Source organism: Cloeon dipterum, chromosome X (genome assembly GCF_949628265.1).
Source record: "Cloeon dipterum chromosome X, ieCloDipt1.1, whole genome shotgun sequence".
Classification (NCBI taxonomy): Eukaryota; Metazoa; Arthropoda; class Insecta; order Ephemeroptera; family Baetidae; genus Cloeon; species Cloeon dipterum.
Window position 1 is genome coordinate 22,228,720 of NC_088790.1, and position 22,325 is coordinate 22,251,044.

The 22,325-nt window shown below is 41.5% G+C and overlaps 1 protein-coding gene across 3 annotated transcripts in view; it reads right to left on the minus strand.

The window, feature by feature from the left end:
* nAChRalpha4 (nicotinic acetylcholine receptor alpha4) overlaps positions 1-18,658 on the minus strand; it is a 51,672-nt gene extending 33,014 nt beyond the window's left edge. For all 3 annotated transcript variants that reach the window (XM_065492611.1, XM_065492612.1, XM_065492610.1), the window contains exons 1-2: positions 18,317-18,658; positions 11,067-11,293 (exon numbers count right to left, since the gene is read on the minus strand). In XM_065492611.1, coding sequence (XP_065348683.1) covers positions 11,067-11,267 — 201 coding nt within the window. In that variant the 5' untranslated portion in view covers positions 11,268-11,293; positions 18,317-18,658. The remainder of the gene's footprint in view (positions 1-11,066; positions 11,294-18,316) is intronic.
* Between the last annotated feature and the right edge of the window lie 3,667 nt (positions 18,659-22,325).

The following is a 22,325-nucleotide window of genomic DNA, read 5'->3' on the forward strand; positions in this document are numbered from 1 at the left end:
TATATATTTTTAGCAGATATTTCGATCGAATAATAGCGTTTGCATCTAAACTGAATTTAGGAAGTGCATAATAAAAACCTGTAAGTAGTCATGTTGAGTAATTACACCGAAAAAAACAAAATAACCAGCTTCTAGTGCTGCACTTGTGAAGACAAAACGGCGCATTATAGAGCAATCTTCAAAGAAGCAGACGAATCACATTCTTCCACCAAATAAATGAGCTCGTCTGGCTGCAAATAGCAACAAAAAAACCTTGAAAACAGTTCTTCTACATTATTGGCTTCTAAATGATTCCTCTACTGCTCTAAATCACTACAGTCGTTATTTGGATCCAGTCCGTGCCTGGAGCCCATTGTAAACGCAAGCATCGGAAGGGCGGGGGCGACTCTGGATGATCTCTGGCTAATTTTCGTGCGTCTGCCTTTCGAGTCGAGCGGCGGAAAAACAGCCGGCGGCGGCGAGAGGCTAGGAAGCAATTCCGACTTTGGTCCCGCTGCACGATTTTGCCTCGGCTTTGACGCAGCGGCGACACGCGCGCGCGCTTATCTCCGCTTATATACTCAACGCCGACGGCATCCTGATGCACTTTGCCGTGCTAACACGGGAATTCTGTCCGCCGGCTCTGTTTTCGCAGAGTTATTCTTTCGCGGCAGCAATTCGGCGGCACGCTTTGACTCCGCGTAGCCACGAGCAAATTAATCGAGTGATGAACGCTGGAAATTTCAAATGGAATTTTTGCCTGCGGTGAGCTAAATTTTCAAAAATGTAGAGAGCGCTCTCGAACTGATTAAATTCCAGAGAAATTTCGCATCGAATTAGAGATCGTTCCTCTGCAAACACGGCCCGAGAGTGCGGTCCTAATTCCTGTGCATATATTTGGCGTGCTAATATTTGCCATACCTACTCTGATTTAATCCTCAAAAAGCATGAGTGATTGGCGGAATTCCAACTCAAAACTAGAGGAATTTATTTCTAGTTATTTCAGACGACGTAGAGCGCGAGAGTGAAATAATAAACGTCACGCCGAGACGGATGTTGCTGTCCGTGAAAAAGTAAAGGGGCTATTAAGGCCGAAATGAAAGTTGGTTGTTACACACGCAGTTATTTTCCTGCTTCTCGCTGGCTGCCTGGCTGGTTTGCTGGGTGTTCATTCATGAAAGAGGAGAGGCGAGTGGGCGTGCGGTCGCTGTAAACAACAAATAGCTCGCTCTTTTTGAATGAAAGCAAACACGAAATTAGCGGTGGCCGGCTCGGCAGGGCGGAAATTAAACGGCTCGAGAGAAATTTTGCGCCGGAGAGCCAGCAGCTCATCAGGTGAGAATCCATTTAGGGCGAATGGATTTTTATTTTAGATCGATAGCTCTAGGGGTGAGCGCGGCGCGATATTAAATCGTCAGTGCAAGAGTGGTAGAACGCGTGGGCGGCTTTGTTTGTCTGCTCGACACACGCGCGGGACCAAAAGACTGGTTTTATGTGCGGCCACTCCATAAATCACACTTTACACGGCGTTTCCAATTACTCTTGTCTTCTGCTCAAAAGATTCATTCGCACCGGAACTGCGCCCGCTGGCCGCCCGTTTTCCCACACACAATCGCCGCGTGTTTCTGTGCCGCGGGCGCAATTGAAACGGCAAAAAACTCCAACCATCTTTTTGATTTACGCCGGCCTCAAAAGGGAAAAAGCCTTCACACTCTGATTCACGCCTTAACGCAGGAAGGCAGGGCATCCGTTACACGCGCGTGCATGTGGTGTTGATATTCCTAAGGTAATTATGCGCAAAAACAGTCGATCTTTGCAGAATGTAACTGATTTTTTAATCCATTACCTGCATAAACTGTTTGACGCTATACTTTGAGACAAAAATTAGTCTGTCTCAGAAAAATCCAAGGCGTTGGCTCGCATTTTTTAGCGCAATTGTGAGAATCTGAGCGATGTTTGGGGACGAGTGCGGGCTGATTTGCACCTACTTTTAATTTTCTTGCATAACAATGACGATTACATTCGGTTTTGGGAGGATTACGAAAGCTTTCCGACTCGCTGATTGCTGGTTTTCACCTTCCCAGCATGCGTGAATTAATTTCACGTGACGAATGTCTAGCGTTTCAAAAAAAGACTCAGGTGCGGGGGCAACAACATGAGCTGGTTCTTTTTTGGACTCGGCTTCTACTTCCATAATAGGGCCCATTTTATTTGTTTATGATGTTGTTTTGACACAAAGTTTTCGCGAGTAGTTTTGCAATCTCATAAGAGGTGAACCGATCATAAAAAATGAACACTAAATAAAATAGAAAAAAATCCAAATTCAAACGTGTTTTTTTACAAGTTCGTTGTTTCCAAAGTGATGAGTGCGAAAGTTTCGAAAATGAGGACTTGAAAAGGCTGCAGTACCTTTAATTTACAAGCATTTTACAAACCACAAAAAAAATCGAAAAATTTGATAATCATTTAGGTGAAATGTCTTAACAAATCATCGATTAATCATTTTTACCGAAAGTAACTAGGAAATTACAATCGATTTCAATGAAATATTTTTAAAAATGCTCCAAAGTACTTTATAAATTATTATGGTTTCTGTGTACCAAGCTTATGGGCCACTGAAAAATTGCCAACTATCGGTTTTGCACATGCCTAAAATTTCCGCAAAATCATATTTTTTCATCGAAAATCTGCTTTTCCATGCAGTGCGGATGTTTCGGCTATCAAACCCTCATCAGCCGGCCTAATGCACAAACAAATATTGGCTTTCAATCTTTCCGTCCGAAATCATTTCCTACTCAAACATGAAAAATAGTTTTCCACTGGAATCGAGGCAGACCTTCGAAAGAAACCTTGCCATTGACCGTCAGAGCTCGCCACTCACCATTCATCAAAAGAGTCAGTTTAAATGCCGAGGAGTAAAAAAAAAATACGAGAGCTTCGTGCTTGATTTAACATTTGCGGATTGCCCTTCCACTCTGCTTTGGCCCATGTTAACTTTCTGGCTTCACGATGGATTAACGGCGGCAAAAAGCGTTGGAGGCGGAGGAGTTTTTATCCCAGCGAGCTGTCGTAAAAAATCATCGTGTATGGTGTGCGTCGAGCTTGTTCATATACTTTTTTGAACATTCGCCGTTCATTAGTGCGCAGGCCGTAAGTCGTCGCAGTAATGTTTCCAGAATTTGATGAGCGTGTTGCGCGAGCTTGTAAAAATTATTCACAATTTTGTCGCAAACACTGCTTGACAAATGACGCCGCCGCTCAAAAAAAGCTCTCCGGCGGAAACGTTTCACCGATTTTGAAGAGCTCGTCGCGCAACTCACTCAATCGGACCAGAAAGCACTTAAAAAATTGTAATCCTCGCCGAGTGAGAGAGCGACACGTTTCGCTTCCGCCAACAGTTTTTCATCAATTTTCTGAGATGTCCTGCCAGAATCAAAGCAAGCAGACGCGGAAATAAAAATAAAACGCAATGCGGCGAGAGCAAATCTAACTGCGCGATTTGCCAGCAGGCTTGGTACGCCCCGTCGCCGCCAACTACGAGCTGTGCACGCCTTTTTCGCTAATTAATGACTTAATGAGTCCGCACTACGGCCTTTTAATGGCCAACTGGCCACCCGTTAATTGAACCCTAGTTTGCGGACGCACCACCGCACACCCCTCCTCAGTGCGACCGGCTCAAATTCAAAACCAGAAAGACCTGTCTCGTTAGTTAATTCAATTACACGGACGGATCCTGTTCGATCAATTCAGAACGCACAAGAGATATATGAAAACATTTATAGCAACTTTAAAACTTTAAATCGTCTATTATGAAACTAATAAAAGCAAAATTAAATATTTAATCAAATGAGAATCAAGCTGGAAATGTTTTTTATCAATGTCAACTTTATTAACTTGTATTTAATAACATAAAATTAACAATTAAACAATACAATGGTTGAAATTGTACAGTATTTTTACAGAACGAAATCAGTCTTTCAACATAGAGCCGAGGGAAACTTTGAAGCGAGCTAAAAGCATCTTATTTCAACCAAGGCTTAAAGCTCTTTAGCATTCTCTACGTACTTTCGCCATCCGTTCAAATTAAGTGCGTTTCACAAAAGTTTTCCGGAGGTGAATGAGAAATCATGGCGGCAGACGACTTCATTTCATATAATTTATGCTAACAAGCAGGAAGGGAAGTCAAACGGGTACAAAATTAAAAGCAAATGTTGCGGCCACGCGTCGAATTGCAAATCGTGGCCGTTCATGTCCGCGATATTTGCAATTTAAATCAATTCCGCCGCTCTTTCCCGTTTTCCCGCGCACCTGTCGATGAAATCGAATACATGAGCAAAATAATTTCCCTGTTGTCACCCCTCGCGCATCAGGGGAGCAGCTTTTGCGTCATCATTCGCATGCAGCCAAGCGATAAGGAAACTTTGCCTCTTTCTTGGCGCTGCACATCAACAGAGACTGTTTCGGAATGTTTTATGGCGCAAGTTGCCGCAACAAATTCGTAAAGGCGATGCTTCACGAGGGGAAATTTTTGTGCCAGAAGAATTCAAGTTTAATTTGAGCAATGAGCAAGTCAGCTCACAATGGCCCAAATTTGGTGGTTTCCGCGGTTTTCCTCCGTCAAGGGCTAAACTAAATTTGCCCGCTGGATTGTGATCTAAATATTAAATTGCCGTGCTTGAGCAGCATTGCGCCGGGCCACATTGTGTGAGAGCGAGTATGATTTTGCTCACTGCCGCCACGCGAATACACATTGCGCAGAGCTGGCTGGCTGTGTGCAGGAGTGCGCGGCTTGAATTCAATTACTGTGTCTGTTATTCGCACAACGCTGAACGAAATGTGCTGGGAAACTGGCTTCTCATAATAGCGCCAACTGTGCGGTCGGAGTAAAACTTGAATTGCGCGAAAATTGCGAAATGAATTACTCGCCAGGTGCTAATTCTTGAGTAAACCCAGTAAATCCTGCTGGTTGTGCGATGAGAATGGGATTTCCAACCTACTCGTTTTGACAGAATTAATTGTTCCTAGTCCTGAGCTTATTAAAAGTTAAAGCCAAGCCGGGAATATCGTTTTAAAAGATTAAAGGGAACAAAATTCTTCCTAGCTTCGATTTGCATACTTACAACTAGAGGGCCCTTCAGTTCAATCCTTGAAAGAGCAATACTTTTATGCTTTTAGAAAGTGTGATTTGATATCTGATAGAAGTATTCTTTAAGTAACGAAAATTACACGAGGAACCTTTTAAAATGTAGCCGTTGTCCTGCTACAGCAGAAACTAAAACAGCTTCAAGAACATTTTAAGTTTAAAAATCCAATGATTAAACTAGAGTGAATTCTCTATGAATGCCCTTTTTAATAATTTAAAATTTGTTCACTGCTAATTATTTAACACCCAATTGCTTAATTTCGATACTTTAATTTTGTTTAAATTTCATCATAAAATGCTCATCGCCGATATTTTTTGTTCCGTGTTCAATTCATCAATTTACAATCGAAAGCAGAAAAAAATCAGTGTTTTAGCTCAAAAAATTGATTTCATAAACAGATCATCTTATTGATGAAATATTTTCGGGAATTCCATGGTTGCAACCAAATATTTCCAGGCATTCCACTGACTGCATTATGAGAAAAACCAATGCCTCGGTCAGCTTACCAATGATGTGCAATTTTTAGTTAGATCCTCAAAAGAAAATAAGTTATAAAAGCTTAAAAATTTGTTCACATAGCAATATATATGACCAACATTCAACAGCTACTATACGGCATGATGACACCGTTTCTTAAATACTTTAATTCTCTAGGAAATTTATATCCAGGACGAGCAGAGAGAGAGAGCTCGGCAAAATGTACTGCAGCACCGTTGCCGGCGAAAGAAGGCCATTAATGAGAGAGGCTCTCTGGAATGCGAAACAATAACCCTTAATCACGGGGTGACCGCGTAAATTAGGCAAACACGGGCCGGCGCCGGGAAATTGCGAGGGGCCACAGGCTCATTATCAGCGGAATTCCCGCAACTCGCCAACAGTAACAAAACGAAATTGCTGATTGGAAGCAGGAAACGAGGTGACGGTTTGTTTTTTGATTCTCCTGCTTTTGTTTGGCGTTGGCTGCGTTGGGAGCTGCGCTCCCTGGGCGCAGATTATGCAGTGTGAGTTGGCTTTTGCCGCGTAAATAGTGCATGAGCCCCCGTGGCCACTCGCCTGCTCAAAGGGCCAGTCAATTTACGCCGGCTTATTATGGATGAGGGCGGCCCTCTGTTCGCGCGCGGTGCTTCTGCATTTCGGGCACCGTAGGGTGCAAGACTTTAATCCCGGTAGCCGCGAGAGAGCAGGTGTAAATCGCCGCCTTTGATCAAGTTGGAGCATTTTTCACCACTTAGTCGGTAATTCGCCGCCTCGCAGCTGTAATTCATGCCAGAGGTGTTGCATGAACTTATTAAAATGCTCTATACTTGTTGGTTTTTAAATAAATAATGTACCTTTTTATCAGGCCACTTCAATGTTTCCTCTTAGTACATTACATTTAAACAAGTTAATAAATCCTCAAAGATAAGGAAACTATCACTGGTAGTGTCATTTTTATCAAAGCAAGTATTTTGGTTAAATTCTACGAAGAATTCGTACTATTCGGGACCCTGTGGCTGAAAATCAATGACAAATGAAGCATGGGAGATAGGAAAAATGGAACGAAAAATGAAGAAACCAAAATGAAAAAGAAAATTTGCTGCTCTTTCGGCTGAATTCGACCTGATTTGGATGCTCTCTGAAGTAAAATATACGAGCTTTCCATTCCTGTGGTCAATAATTCATGTGCCCCAACCTTTTTATCTTCCGATTTTTGTGATTGTATGTAATTGAAAACCTACCGAGTCCAAACTTGTTATGCATTTCGACGAATGCATATTTTTACGTAAATCAATAGAAACAAAATTCGGATATCTTGCTGCTGTCTTAGAATATCAACAAGTTGAACTGGTATAGAAAATTTCAGATGGCTGACCCGCAGAGAGCATCGGGCCCGCGGCTATAGCCCAAGCAAATAGCAAATCGATGCTCGTTTTTCGTCCGTCCAAATTGGACAGGTTCGGCTCACCGCGAGTTTGTTCTTATCAATAATGCACGAGACGCTTTATGACGGCAGCGGCTGTAAAATTTGGGCTCATCTTTTTTCCCCGGTCTATACGAGCGCTGGTTAGTAACGAGCATCGTTTGCCCTCGCAGAGAATTATCGGCTGCGCTTTATTAAAAGATAGAGCGCACTCAATCAAGCAACAAGCAGCCGTTTGGACAGTGGAGCGGTTCAGGTGCAGCTTCCGTTTCATTAAATTTTCATCCGCCGTGCAGCTGAACTGCTCTGTTCGTTGTCGTCGTTAAACAAAACACAGCAGAGCGAGCGAAGGAGCAGAGAGACACACATTAGAGGACGGAATTTATTTGCAGCGCGGCACAAAATTAAACCAAATGCTGGCTGGCAGGGAAAGTAGGGCGGCTGCTCTGGTGCTCTCATTAAAAGTTGCACCTCGTCGCGCGGAATCACGCCAAAATCGCGTGGCAGCGGCTGCCAAATATTCATTCCCCTGCACATTTGCAGCAGATTTGGCGCCGGCGAAAGGGATTCGTAATGTGCGTGCTCTGATAATGACTGTGCTCATTAGCGGCAAAACTTTTAATTTTACATGCATACAGAGAAGCCAAAAATGGCTCTTTTTTAATTCAATTTCCTGCCTAATTCAATTAGAACATTCAACCCTTGGGAGGACTGCTGTGGCGTGGATGAGACTGCATTCAGAGATCGCCTGTTCTTTGAATAAAAGCTTTGCTGTTGAGCGGACAGGATGAATGACACTACGGTTTTGAATTTTTACCAGTCTGTCAAAATCAATGACAAGCCCGATGAAACGAACTCCGAAATTCATGGTGAATAGAGCCGTGTTAAAAAAATGAGTTTTTTGTGAATTTCAAGTTAAATTTTTAATAAAATAAAACCCCTTTGAAAAAATTAGTTTTGAGGAATGTGAAATTTTTTTAGAGGTTATATTTTCACTTTAATTTGAGAGGAAATTTACTATGAAACTTTCAACCTCATTTTGCATCTTCTAACGGTTTAATTTGCAAAAATCAGACGCCATCAAACCTTTCTCGACCTCCACCATGTCACTAAAAGTGTGCTTTCCCTTATTAAAAACTACTGGTAAGAAGTGGGAAACAAGATAAGTCGAATGGTATGCAGATTTTGCATTACTGATTTTTTTGAACCCTAAATTTATCGGTAATATCATTTGCAATAGGATAAAAAAATTCTATATCTTTCAAGTTAAAAGTTTTATAGTTTCCCGAAAACGAAAGCTAAAAACTTCATGAACTTTGACAAAAGTTAATTTCCTTGGGGACCTCTAAAAAGGTGTTTTGATTATCATAATAGTCAATTTTAATTTTTCTGCCTTGAGGAAACTAACAAAATAACTTTAAATTAAAAATTAAATCCATCTTGTGAAAGAATCATGCTATATTATTGGCTCTCCTGCGCCGCTTGAGTCAGCGAAACCATGGTTCGAGAAGTTTGATTTGTTGCCTGTCTTTTCCATATTTCTATTGCAATGTTGCAAATTTGTGCGTCGTCATCATCACTATTTTCAGCTAGTTAGGGAGGTGCACGGATACAACACTCGCTCCAGAGATAATTATTTTGTGCCCTCCCAGGTTCTCGAAATCCGGCGGCTTCTCGAAATCCAAAAATTTACATGCTAAATTTGTATAATAAACTTCCTGAGCAGATTCGGGGCGAGCAGCAGTTAGACGAATACGAAAAGCAGTTAAAGAATTTTGTTTATGCTAACAAATTTTATACTTATGATGAATATCTCAATTTCAGAGCATCAAATGTAGCAAAACACGCACACTCGCTTGATACACAAACATAACGAAATGTTAACACTATGTTTCTTCTTTATTGTTATTAATTATTTTGTTGTTTAAGACTCATTTGTAAATGCGCGGACAGAAATGGAGAAGCTTCGATTTTTGTACCGCTGTGTAATGCAAATAAAGGAAATTAAATTAAATATCATTCGTTGCTCAAAAAACGTTCTCCCGTTTCTGTCATAATATCCAATCTCGAGTGTTGACTTCTAAGCTAAATATATATTCTAGATCAAAAGAATATAAATGGTTAAACATCCAATGTTGAGCTTTTCATCGTGTGTAAGAGTCTTTTTTGTATTGTACAATTTTTACTCAATTAAATTTATATGATGATAACCACTGCAGCAAAATTGCAATTAGATCCGAAAGAGGCAAAAATTCTTTAATCCGATTAAAAGGTCCTATATTTCACAGCCGTAAGCCCCGTTACTGATAACAAATTCAGCCAGCAGAACGGCACAGAGCCACTACAACCGCAAAAGGGAATACGCATAGCTGACCCGCAAACGCCGAAAATTCGATTGAGTTGGGGCGACAAACGTCCATCGGCAAAGCCGGAGCAGCGCATTTGGATGTGGCCTGCCTTTGTGCTCGGGCAGCAGCAGTGTTTCCTCATTACGCGCTCGCTTGGCACTAATGCACGCGCGTTTAGCAATCGAACGTGTTGTCGCACTGGATTACTCGCATACACATACAAACACACAATAGACGCGGCGATATTTTAATTATTGTCGCCTCCTATCATTCTTCACGCACGATCGAATTATCCGGCGTGGTGCACGTGGCTAGGCGCCGATACGTGCGGGAGGCGGAAATCTGCGCCGCGCACGCCTCCTTTCCGTTGTATTTGCCGCCGACGTCGGATTAGTTTCGTTTCCTCCGACTAATTAATATTCGCGCGGCTCTTGTGAAAACACACTATGCATGCGGCTCGGATTAAAATGTAATCGAAACCCATTTAGTCTAATGGATGGCGAGCGATCGGCGCAAATTTAATTACTGCATGACCAACCGTTTTTGCGATCCGCGGTCAGCGTGTGTTATTCCGGTTATAACAACTCGATCGCTTTGTGCATACGCAACTGATTAATAAATAATGTTAACTAATCCGCACGCATACGTGATATTTCCTTTGGGGAGAGTGTTCAAACGAATTTCACTCAGAATTTATTCCTGGAGTAATTTCCTTTTTTTCTGATGCGAGCAAATGGAATTCAGCTGCAAAATTTTTCCAATATATTATGGTTTCATGGGTTTCATATATTATGTCTTAGCAAAAAATTTATCATACGCTCGCCTTTTCATTTTAACCAATTTAAACGACCATCCTGGAAAAAATCATTAATATCTAATATTAAAAATGTTTTTAACAATTTTAAATAGTTTCTTAAAAATTTGAAACTCCCAACCATGATAAATTGCAAATAATTTAAAGATTTCTCAATTCATATAATGATTAAAAAAATTCTTGGGCAAATGTGAGTCCATTCTAGACAAAAAAAAAACACATGAAAAATATTGAAAATAAATTAATTGGTTTAATTTATTCCCAATATGAACACCACCTCGAGATGTTTGAAAAATGTTTGGGAAATTTTGTCAAAGCATCGCTTGGCCAATTTCCCTTCAATGTTTCATAGTGTTAGGAATAATTTTGATACTATTCATAAAGCTTAATTAATATTCGCTTGCAAAATTTGGACTCTATGATAATAATTAATTTTGACGTTTGAATAAAAAAAACTAGCCAATTTCCAATAATATATGCTCAGTCGAGCTCAGCCGTTTCGCATGATTCATATACACGACGTGTTGCGCCAAACAAGTTTGCAAAACAAATAAACACGAATGCATATCGCAATTAATTTGATCCGTTGTCACAACAAACAGCTGACCTGATATAATACGTGCGCTGCGAATAAATACATCAAAATGTCAGAGGCAACCGCCAATAAATTTCCCGTCCTCTCCCGTATAGAGAGGGCTAACGTGATTAATCCAGAGATTGATTAATCCGGGCGCAATTAAGGCGGCCATCAGTCAAATTTCCGCCGGGGGCGCGTCCGATGCAATTATAGCCAGAGTGCAACTCATAATCAGATAAATTGCAGGTCCTGGAGACGCGGATTTCGTCTGAAAATTTCAATTTTCTCTTGAATGTATACTCACCACGTCGATGAGTTGCGAGAGCTTGAGCTTGATGCAGACGCGCAAGACGTCCGACGTGTTCATGACGGGACGCACCAGCTTGTTGTAGTTGGACAGCAGGTCGTCGTAGAGCCGCTTGGCGTCCGGGTTGGCGGCCGTCGGGCACACGGCCGCGGCGGCCACCAGCACGGCGATCACGCCCACCTCGCGCCAACCGCCCATCACCGGTTGCCGCTCGGGAACAGCATCTGCAACATGAACGACATTAATTAGACATTTTTTTAATTTTTTGTTGGTGAAGATTAATGTATTTGTGATTAAGTGTGAAAATAAATAATAATAATCAGATGTGCCAAAGGAGTTGCATATCAAATTTATTTACTGTCACGTTCAATAATAAAAAAGCATAAAATCATTTTGCATTGAGATCTCCGAAAATTTACAAGAAAAAGTACAGCTTCTAGGCTTGCTGATTAAGAGTTCAAGAGCCGAAATGTTCTTTACTAGTCAAGGGGAAATAAACAATTCATATCTTTTACACTGTTTGTTCCTGCGCTTGCTAGATTTGATAAGTTTGTTTTAAAATGTTATAATTTCTTTTTGATATTGGAGTTTTACTTGAGAGGACCACGAGTACCTCATAATAATTGATTTTAAAAGTATGAATTTTCGCTTTTCCCGTATTTTGTAGAACTGTATTTGCTTAAAGTTTTTCTAGAAATCACACCACTTTCCACGACCCAATTATTGGGATAATTTCCATCAGTTATACTCATCTTCAACCGTCACTGTAAACTGCAAACACTACTGAAACACAAAAAATATAAAGGTTCAAGTTTTTCTTTTACTTTTGACAAAAAACTACTGTCAGACGATGTCTTATCTTTTCATTCTAGGGGAATAAATAATAAAGTAATTTTACTAATGCATAAAACACGCTGCAAGTTGCATTTAAAAACGCGATCCCAAAATTTAAGTTGCGTGTGTTGGAAAAATATCTTGAATAAGTCGATTGAAAATTTTGACCGTTAGTAACCATAATGGCAAAATATCGAATTTTCTCTCCTCGCATTTATTGATCTAAGGGACCGCATCTCCAGGAGTGTCTCACATTCCAAACGGATTTCCTCTGCACCCTAGCTGCTGGTCGGTGCCGCGCGTGGCTGTGCAGCCCCCGAAAATTTAGCAACGTCAGTTTACTGGCGCGCGGGTGAAAAAATTGGAGCTCAAGTCTCGGATTAGAAAGGCTTAGCAAACACGGGCACATGCTTTGGCAACTTTGTGCGCGGAACCTCAATAACAAACCGACGGCTGGGCCGGGGACCTTAATAATCCCCTTTCTCATCTAAAGTTGGCGCCGCCGTTGCTGCCGCGAGTAAAAATAAAAATGGCCCAATTCTGGAGGCCCCTAGACAAAAATGACGGTGAGCCCCGGCCAAAAAGAAAACTTTCCCCGAGAAATAAAAAATGAATTTCACTTGGTGCGAGTGAGGGTTGAAAAATTAAAAGACTTTTTAAGGGTCACTCCTCGGAGAGTTGAATTTCGGGTTAATTCGTGCATTTTTTATGCCATATGATGTGTCGCTGTGCAGTTTTATGTTTCTAGTGGCGCCGGCATGAATTTTTCGCGAGCAAATAAACGAGAAATCCGGCGTTTGTTCAGGTCGAAAAAAAACAGGGGCGGCGGCAAGAGAGAGCAGCCAGCAGTGTTTACGATTATCCGGCTAGTGTAAACACACACGTACGCCTCTGCGAGAGGCGAGTAGTTGTTCGTAGTCGGCGCGATTCGTCAAAACGGCGCACAGGGAATGAATAAACTGGTCGTTACGAATGCCGAGAATAAATCATGAAAGCAGTGCAGCACAAAAGAGTGAAAAGACTATTCTGCTTCTTTTCAAAAGCGGCTTTCGAGCCCAGCGAAAATTGTTTGCGTCCAGCTTACCAAGCCAAGCTGTCGTGAAATTTTCAGCAGCATTTCATAATTCGCCAAAAGGGAGGAAGAGAGGAAAAGGCAAGGTCAAGACTGCCACAGTTTTGTTGTCCGCGCGACGAGCTTGAAGCCGACGAGACCGGGGTCACACATAACTCGAGCGAGATGAGAGAACAATGCTGCCGGCTAATCAATAAACAGAGACACAGCTGCCGGCGCAATCCTCGTCTCTCTGGCTCTCTCTGTGCCCGCCGTTTACTTTTAATTGTCTACCGACCCCTGAAAGCAGCCGACTGACCGGCCGCCCCTCGCAAAACTTCTCCTGCAGACACAACGTCGTGGTTCAAAGAAATTCAAATTTCTGGTTCTCGGAAGCTGTCTCGTTCTTTCTAAGCCAAAAAGAGGATTAACTCTGCGTGGAGGCGTGTAATTAATAATGAGGCGGTGGCTTTTGTAATTAATATAATTACTCTCGGCGAGTATGGATCGCAGTAATGACCCTGAAGATTAAATCTTAATTTACTTTTGCACCGTGTGCAAATAAAAGAAGCAGACAAAGAGTTGGAGTGACAGAGCGAGGCGCTGAAGATTTTATCAAATCTTTCCTTATTTGCATAATAATGAGAGATTCATCTCGCTCGGATGATTTCCGCATGAACCGAATAAAAGAGTTCGTTCGTCCCGCGAGAAATCAAGATTTAAAACGTGAATCCCGCGTGAAGGGGCGTCAGTCTCCCCGTCGGGGCACAGAATTATAAATTAGTTAGGCGCTGCAAATTAAATTAGGCCTCTGCAGCGCAATTATAACACGAGGAAAAGTGTTGTTTATGCTTCCTAAATAGATTTATTTGCATAATTGCCGCAGTTAGTTTGGCCTGTCGAGCGTCAGCATGCAGCAGCGCGGCGAAGTGGGCCACCGAGTGGTCGGCCGTAAAAACCAGCTCGAGAGCAGTGTGCCCGCCTTTTTTACTTTTTTACGATTAAAGAGGCTCACTTAGAGCGGGGTGGATGCGCTCGCAAACTTTGCAGATTTCCTCCGGCTAGATGAGCTCTTTAAACTAAATTCTTCCCACGCTAAACTAGTTTTCAAATGACGAAGCCTCTCTCCTTGGGGAGCCGCACCTAATTTACCCAAATTTGACCGGATTAACTCCGACAAGATTTCATCCCACATTTAATCAAGTGAAATTGATAAAAAAAACTCGATTCGTCTATATGATCTGTACGTTTGCCTGAAAAGGATTTAGTTCACCAGCCATTGAAAACGATCGACTGACAAGGAAACTCTTAGGACGATGCCACGTTTTATTTTGCGTTATAATTTTATTGAATTCAAGAAAAATTAAACAATCAAAAGAAGAAAATGTTTAATTTGGGGGATTAAATTCATCATGTGGTAAATGTTTCAAAATTGAATTATAAAAGGTATTTTTGTGTCCATCATGGTTATTTTTATTGCTCTGAATGTCTCAAGCTGATTAACAGATCACGTATTTCAATTTCCATAATTTGAAACATTTCTAAAAATTTTATAATCCTCTTAATTTTAAAATGATTTTATTTTTATCGGAAAGATAGAAAATTTCAAGAACACTAGACACTCTTTGCGAAAAAATTCCCTGTAACAAAAATTCATCTTAATCAGCGGGGTCCAGATTCATGCAACGCGCGGATATGGCGTCCGGTATAGAGAATAGCGCGAAAAAACGGTCACGTCAAAATGCTCGAAAAGAAGCCAGTTATGGTCAATATTGTGACGTATAATTTGCATTACTTGTACTAATCGTGTCTTTTGGAACGTAAAAACAAACTCTCGACACTCATACGGCAATCCAAAGAGAGCTTTTTGCTTCCCACATTCAGACGCCATCTTGGATCTGCGCAGTGGGAACCAATTTCATCGCTCATCTGGCCCTCGCTGATCTTAATAGAACAGAAACCCAAAATTCCATTCTTTATTTGAAGCTGCTTCTTGCATAACAAAAATTACAGGAGAAAAGTTCTCGCTCTGATCTATGAGCATTTTAAAGGACACGAAATACTATCCCATTTGCGAACTTAATTTTGAAACCAAGAAAATTTAATAAAGTTTACATTTAGGTTACTTGAATAATTGATTTGGTTTCCAGCCCTCAAGGGTTTTGGTCATTTCATTCGCATTCAATTTGCATCTTGAGGCAAAACCTAATAAACAGGAGGTGAATAATTTATTAAGCGTCCTTTATTCTCCAAACTCTGCCGTACAAATTGGAGGACTTATAATAAAATCGCGAAACAAGGTTACAGAATCCCGGCGAGACGTCTAATACCTACTCGCGGCAAACTTTGTTCGGAGGGTTCGGAGCAGAGGTCTGCATGCGGAATGGCAAAATATTGTGCACGGCCGAGAAGCAATTTTCCCGATCGGTATAAGAGCCTCTGGGCGAGAAAAGCAGCAGCACAAACTGCGTGCACGGGCAAAAATTACACAAGAGCTGAGCGAGGAGCTGCGTCTCTTTCGGCATCGATCACGAATCCGTCGTTTGTTATTTGCGGCTGTGTGCGAGCGAGTCGGGCGGGCAAACTCCAAATGAGACCGTAAGGCCTCTTGCCGCTCGCATCCCTCCCATTTGTTTGCTGAAAGAGCGCGTGCGAAGGCAAAGACAAACTCGCTATGCTCATTAGACACATCTTGCCGGGTTACTCTCCCTTTTGCTGATCAATTTTGATCCTGCGGACGGAGCGGAAATCTGCATTTTCGCACCTGCGTCGGAATTGAAGCGTCGAGGACAATGGGCTCTTTTATTCGTATTCAAAAGGAAACTTCCAGTGGGACACACACAAAAGATAAATTTTTATGGGACTGAATGACGTCTTTCATTAAAAATCCACTGCAAAAAGCTGACGTGGTCATTACAAAGAATTAATTTCGCGTTATGATTTTTATTTTTAGAGTACTTAAGGCGTGCTGAATTTCTTGCATTGTTTGAATAATACAAAACGACCGTAAATTTTCTAGACAGATCTGAAACATTTTTATCGTTGAGCAGAACTTGAAATCGGCAATTTTTGCTAAACATATCGATTTAGCAAATGACACGCTTCCATTTTTTAAATTGGAAATAAACTGCATCTCCAGTGGTTAAAAGACTATGTATTTTTTTAAAATAAAGCTTTGCCCATTGCATTTTATGATCGTTAAACTGACAAAATCCATTCATTTTATTGCAGACCGTAAGCGTAAAATTATGAACATTTTGTACAATTTTTTAAATATATTTCTGTTGTACACTTCTCTTTCGTGTCTTAATAATCAATAATTTTATCTCTGTAAATCCTTATCAATTTCATTAAATTATATTGAACAGTTTCATTACTTTTTGTAATTAATTCCTTGCCGTATTAGAGGCTAGATTAAATTACATAGAGATCGAAACAGAGGAATCACACCAATCCCAATGTAAATGCAAATGCAAATCATGCGCTATGATCCTCAAAGGAGGTCTAAGTAATGAGCTTATCGCAGAGATTTAACGTACAATAGCCGTCTGACGTGCGAGGAAACGCGCGCGGCCGTCTCCGCACATTTGATGGCCATCATTTGGAACCCTTATCCAAAATTGATACGCGGGTACGCAGAGGAGCATTTGTGTTTGCCCGGGCGCCTTTTCATTTGGCGAACAAAAGAGCCGCGCGCTCCTCTCGCTCAAATCCACCACCGCACACTCGCTCGCCTGCCCGCTCGCTCGCGATGAAATTTTAATTAGTCGGAGCGGCGCGCAAAACCAGCTCCGACCACTGCAATTTCTGCCGTTGCTGCTGCTGCTGTGTAATGTGTAAGTAGGTCGTGTCAACAATAATTGTGAACGAACCCGGCGAGCAGCAGCGCATGCAAATCTGGCTCGATTTTTTGAGAGAGCCTCCGAGACGAGAGCCTCCATCCATCCTTTCAACGGCCTCGCACATTCACTATTGCCGTGCGAAATTTGCAACCTGCGCCTTTTTTGCCGCGCGTTTTGCTGCATCGAGCAGAGTGTGCTCGCGCGGCATTTTTTAATGGTGCTGCACGCACGCAGGCTTCAATTTTTAACGGTTTTTGAAATGCCAGCCATGCATTAATGCCAGAGCAAGAAATGTATATTGTATAACACATAGCATATTGATTCAGTTGAAATTTAAAATAATGGGTAATGCTGCGTGTTTTATTGTTAGTCCTATTTTTATGACGAAATTGTGGGTTTTGCAATAAGTTTGAAAAATTGAATACTTATATTGCTGAAAATGTGGCAAAAAGATAATGTTCTATTAGGCAAAACTGGTTGACAAATTTTCTGTACTTTAAAATGGATATTTTTTAACTAATAATTTTTTTAAATCGATAACACTTTGCACGAGCATATATATATTTGAAATTGATAGATAGGAAATTTCGGATTGGTTTGTTTCTTGTATATTTTTTTATGAGTTCTTTCTAGATTAGTTATTAACGTGAAATATTTTTGTGCTAAGAAAATGGCTATCAGCGGGGCATACAGACGCGATCGACTTGAGCGTTCAAACGTCACGAGACCATCAAATGAGCATAACTAATGCAAATTCAAGCCATTTAAACCATACTAATATCAATCTTAAAATGCCAAAATTGTCTAGAATTGACTAAATTGGCTATAGAAGTTATGGAAGCATTGTGTATTAGTGCAAGTGCAAAAATTCGAATTTTCACGAATTATTTCTGAACCAAAAAACTTTAACTGGTCTTCTTTTAATTAATAACAGTTTGAAAAAAAAGTTGTAATCAGAAAAATTTTAAACCTTATATCAGTCATTTTCGAAGCAAATAAATAAGACTGAAAAAATGTTCAATTAATATAAGGGCGTTCTTAATTCAGAGGGGTGGGCACAATTTTATTTAAAAAATAGTATCCAGTTCATTTGCTCCTTGATTCAAATTTGTTATTTACAAAGATTTTTTCCAGTAAAATAAGCCTTTTTGTGCGTGAGATATACTACGCTACAAACGTCTTAATTGCACAAGAAACCCTAGAGTTTAAGAGTAAAACCAAACTCAGAAAGTTGCCGGAATAAGTCTACTAAAATTAACTGCCTTAAAAATTTTATGCGAAATTTAATGTTCATCTTAATTAATAAAAATCTATAAAAATCGGGTGGAGACCACTACTTCCTTGTTTTAAAATTCCCTATTTTAGAAAGAAAAGAGCAAGTTTAACAAAAATCTTCAGGAAGAAAAAAAAGTGAAAGGAATGCGGTGCCAAAAACTGTAGCATTATTTGAATGGCTGTCGTGTGTGTTAGCGTGTGGCTCGCTGCAGGGGTGCTCGGGGCGGAGGGCGCACGATACTCACCAAGAGGGTGGCTGCTGGTGGTGCCGGCGCTGCGTCCTCGCTGATACTGACGGCGGAGGCTGCGGCACACACCCAGGCGCGCGCAGCTTGACCTCACTCGGCGCTCGACTCGTGCGCCCTCGGTGCCACCGCCGCTCGCCCCGGCCCCGTTGGGCCCCGGCGCGCCTTCGGGGGCCCCGGAGGCGGCCCGGAGCCCCCGGGAGGCGTCGCGAGGGGCGCCATCGATCGGCCCGGTGGCTCGGTTGGACGCGTGCCAAGAAGCCGAGGCGGCGGGGCGGCCGGGGGGCGGGGGCGCGCGGGACTTCGATCCCGGCCGATACTCCTCGGCAGGGCCCGCGCCGCCTCTGCATCAATCATCGCGGGACGCGCGGCCAAAAAATCGGCATGATTTATATGTGAAGCAAGCGATGTGATGTTTGGCTGCTGCCGCGCGCTGCTCTCCGAGGAAATGATAATTTCGCCCCCGCACACCCGCTTTTTCTTGCTCGCCGCCTGCCGACGAGGAGACGACGTTCGGATTGAATGAATGAATGGGCACTTTTGTTGTTGCTTCATGCCTCAGCATCTCGACGAGCAGAGCAAATCATTCGCCGCTCTCGCGCAATCATCATCTTTCGGCCATTTGTTTTATCGCTGCTGATATATGGAATGCGTTTTCAAGAGATGCTTTTATATGATTTGTATCCTCCCAAGAAAGATATATTTTTCATAGCTACAAAAGTCACAATCATGTTTCTTCAACTTCTTAAACATTTCTAAAATATCCTGTGAATGAGAAAATTTATCGTGAAAATCAGCTTTGTTTTATTTTCAATTGGTATTGCCTGACTCCTGAAAATCATGATTTTTTTATAAATGGAGAATTCCCTTTAAAATCCACGCACACTAGTTGACAGAATGCAACGAGAAAAATCGAAATCAAAGCACGAAAACATGAGAAAACTGTAGAAAGTGTCTTAGATATTGGCAAGAAGTTATCTGTCTTTTAACCATCGCACGTCTCATGCGGGCTGGAAATTTCAGATAGCATTTTAGACAAAAGGACCTCAACTTTGGGCTCCATATATAGATGTTGAAGTATATTTCCAAGATGTTCTATTTTGTAAAGATTTGCTGCCAATAATAACAAAATTCAAATAAAATGAGAACTTAATTGTTGAATCAGCAAAAATTGGTAGAAATTCACTCAGATTAATTTGTCTTATCTTTATCTTCAACTGATTACTTGTAACTATGTATCTTGGTTAAATATTTGCGTAGAAATAGAGCATTTAGTTAATGTAATTAAAATACTTTTTCTTATGAATACCAAAGTGTTTAAAAAAACACCTGAAAAATCAAATTTTTGTCACAGAAATCCGAAAATTAAAGGCAAACGTTGGCAATTTCATATGTTCAGGAGGCTTATCAGAGGATTTAGAGATTTAAACAGTTTTCAACGATTTAGAACGTGGCTCTAAAGTCTTAAAATAATGTTATTTGTGGTCATTTGAAAATACACAGAACTTAAAATAGGTCATACAATCCTAAACATCATTTTTTATTGAAATGACTACAATATACAAACATAATATCAATTCAGTTGATTGTTTGATGCGGTCAACAATGCACCATAAAGATTAATGTTCCAATTAACCTCGTGTCCAGACATCAAAACACAAAACGAATTATTTTAGAAAACATACCATCAAAGAAGTCTTTTACAGGAGATCTCTCCACACTTTTATTTATTTTCATCACGTACAACACCGGAGATATTGAATACAGAAGGCAAACACTGGCCGCACGGACGTTCGAGTGCAAAAAGTTCTCTACTTGATACAGCGCGTTAATACACCATTATTAACAAAAAGCGCAGGGCTGAAATGCTGGCGCTCGCTCGCTGGGCCGGCCAGCCGATAAAAAGCGGTTGATGCCCCACTTTGCGCATCCAATATCAGGATTAACGCGAGAGAACAATAAAAAGAGGCGCGAACGCAGCCAGTGCATTCTCTCTCTCCACTCGCCGTCCTTCCATCCATCAACGCGCCTTTTCCGCCGGCAATCTGCGGTGAGGCGAGGGGGGCCGTGTTTTTTTTTTGCCCCGCACCGAAGCAGAAGATACTTTCCACTCTGAAGGAAATCTTGAACAGAAAAAACTTTCTTTTGCTAATCCCTGCTTTACTTCTTTTTGCTTGTTTTTCCTTTTGAAATATTGACGCTTTCTTATTTAATGGCTGCAACAAAAATTGGATGACATTTCGAGGTTCATGTAGCAGGGTTTCACATTCACACAATTTTCCTTTTTATTTTGATCCTGAAGAAATGAGTATAGACAACTACAAATACTTCTTGCGATGGAGTTGCCTGTAGGTGAGGGAAATAGAAAAAGTAACACGCAGACCATCGCTCTGCTTCTGCTTTTTAGCTTTTCTTTAGTTGAATCACGTTGTTAGATGCTCCACTGCTACATTAGTTCATCAACTTTCTGCACATTCAGGTTTGGAAAAGAGTCTTGTTATTTTGCGAAATAGTGCCTATTATTTTCTGATGTTCCCCGTTAATTCTCCCATATTTTTTCGCCCAATCAAAATTTTAAAGACCGTCTTTGACGAAGTTTCTGAGCACACTAATCGATTCTTGAGGGTATCGAATTTGGTAAAGTAGATATTTTTGCGACCAAAAAGTCAAGCGCGGCGTGCGTAGCACAATAAGTACAATTTTTTTACCGCAATAACAATACGAACCTTTATGCGAGAACTGCGCATGCGTGAGAGCTGGTTAGAGCACTTGCAGAGAGACCACCTGTACGAATCTTTGTCAGATCCAGACAGCTCTGACGCATGCGCAGTTCTCGCACATAGGTCCATATTGTGTTGGCGGCAAAAAAGTTCTACGCACGTCGCGCTGGACTTTTTGGTCGCAATAAATATCCACTTCACCTAATTCAACCCTCAAGAATCGATCGGTGTGCTCAGAAACTTCGTCAAAGACGGTCTTTTATTAAACTATATTTAAACCTCCGGGAATGATGCACCATGAGAGGAAATGAGAGGCTGGGGCCGGCGTTTTAGAAGGTCCTGCCTCGGTAAAGTAATGCTTGCTGGCGGGTGGTGCGCGTTTCAATTTCCTGGGCTGTCCGTCCCTCTTTGGGCAGGCGAAGTAATAAGTATTCGCACCTAACCGGCGTCTCTTTGGTGGCGGCATTATGAGGCCGAAAACGTCGCTGTTTGCAGCAAATATTAAAACTCGAGTGGCGTCGGCGCATGCAAATTGCGCCCGTCGCTCTCTTCGGTTCACCTCGCGCGCGCTCTCAGCGCGTAATTTCCGTAATTGAGCCGTCGACGGAGAAAACACCTGCATGCAAATTGCTTTGTAAATGACTCCGAAATCTAATCAACGCTCGCGCCGCAAATTGCGCTCCATCACTGTCGCCGACACCTCTCACTCTAATCCCGAACGCAGGGAGAAAAATTTCCCTCTTTTGTTCGCTGTTTTTGCGCTGGATAGCAAATTGCGATTTGAACTTTGCCGTGATAAATGGCGGGTGAAATTAATTTGACTGCATGAATTTTTGACTAATGCTTTTTTATCTGCTCTCTCTCGTAAAATCAGTAGCCGATCGCGCTCAACTTTGCTGATAAATCAATGGGTAACTAGGCCGTTTGTACTTTGAATCAACGCTTTTCTCGCCTGCCGCGTGCTATCAGCAAATGGACCTGAAATGAGCACCGACCGTGAAATTTGAGGCCTGCGTTTTTGTGCTGCTCGCAATTTAGTGTCGACTCACTTTTCAGCAATTTTCGCTCTCTGAAATGGAATAAAATGGATCGTTTTAAAAGTTTTTAACGTGAAAAAGCTATTCACAATAAAATAGGTGGGCATTGGGTTTCTGGTCGGGCTGAACCATCACAATGTTTGTGATCAGTTACGGTGTCATTTTCATAAGAGAGCCTAAAAATGTCCAAACATTGTAACACACAGAATAAATTAAACTCAATATTAGATTCAATGAAATTTAAAAAAAAGT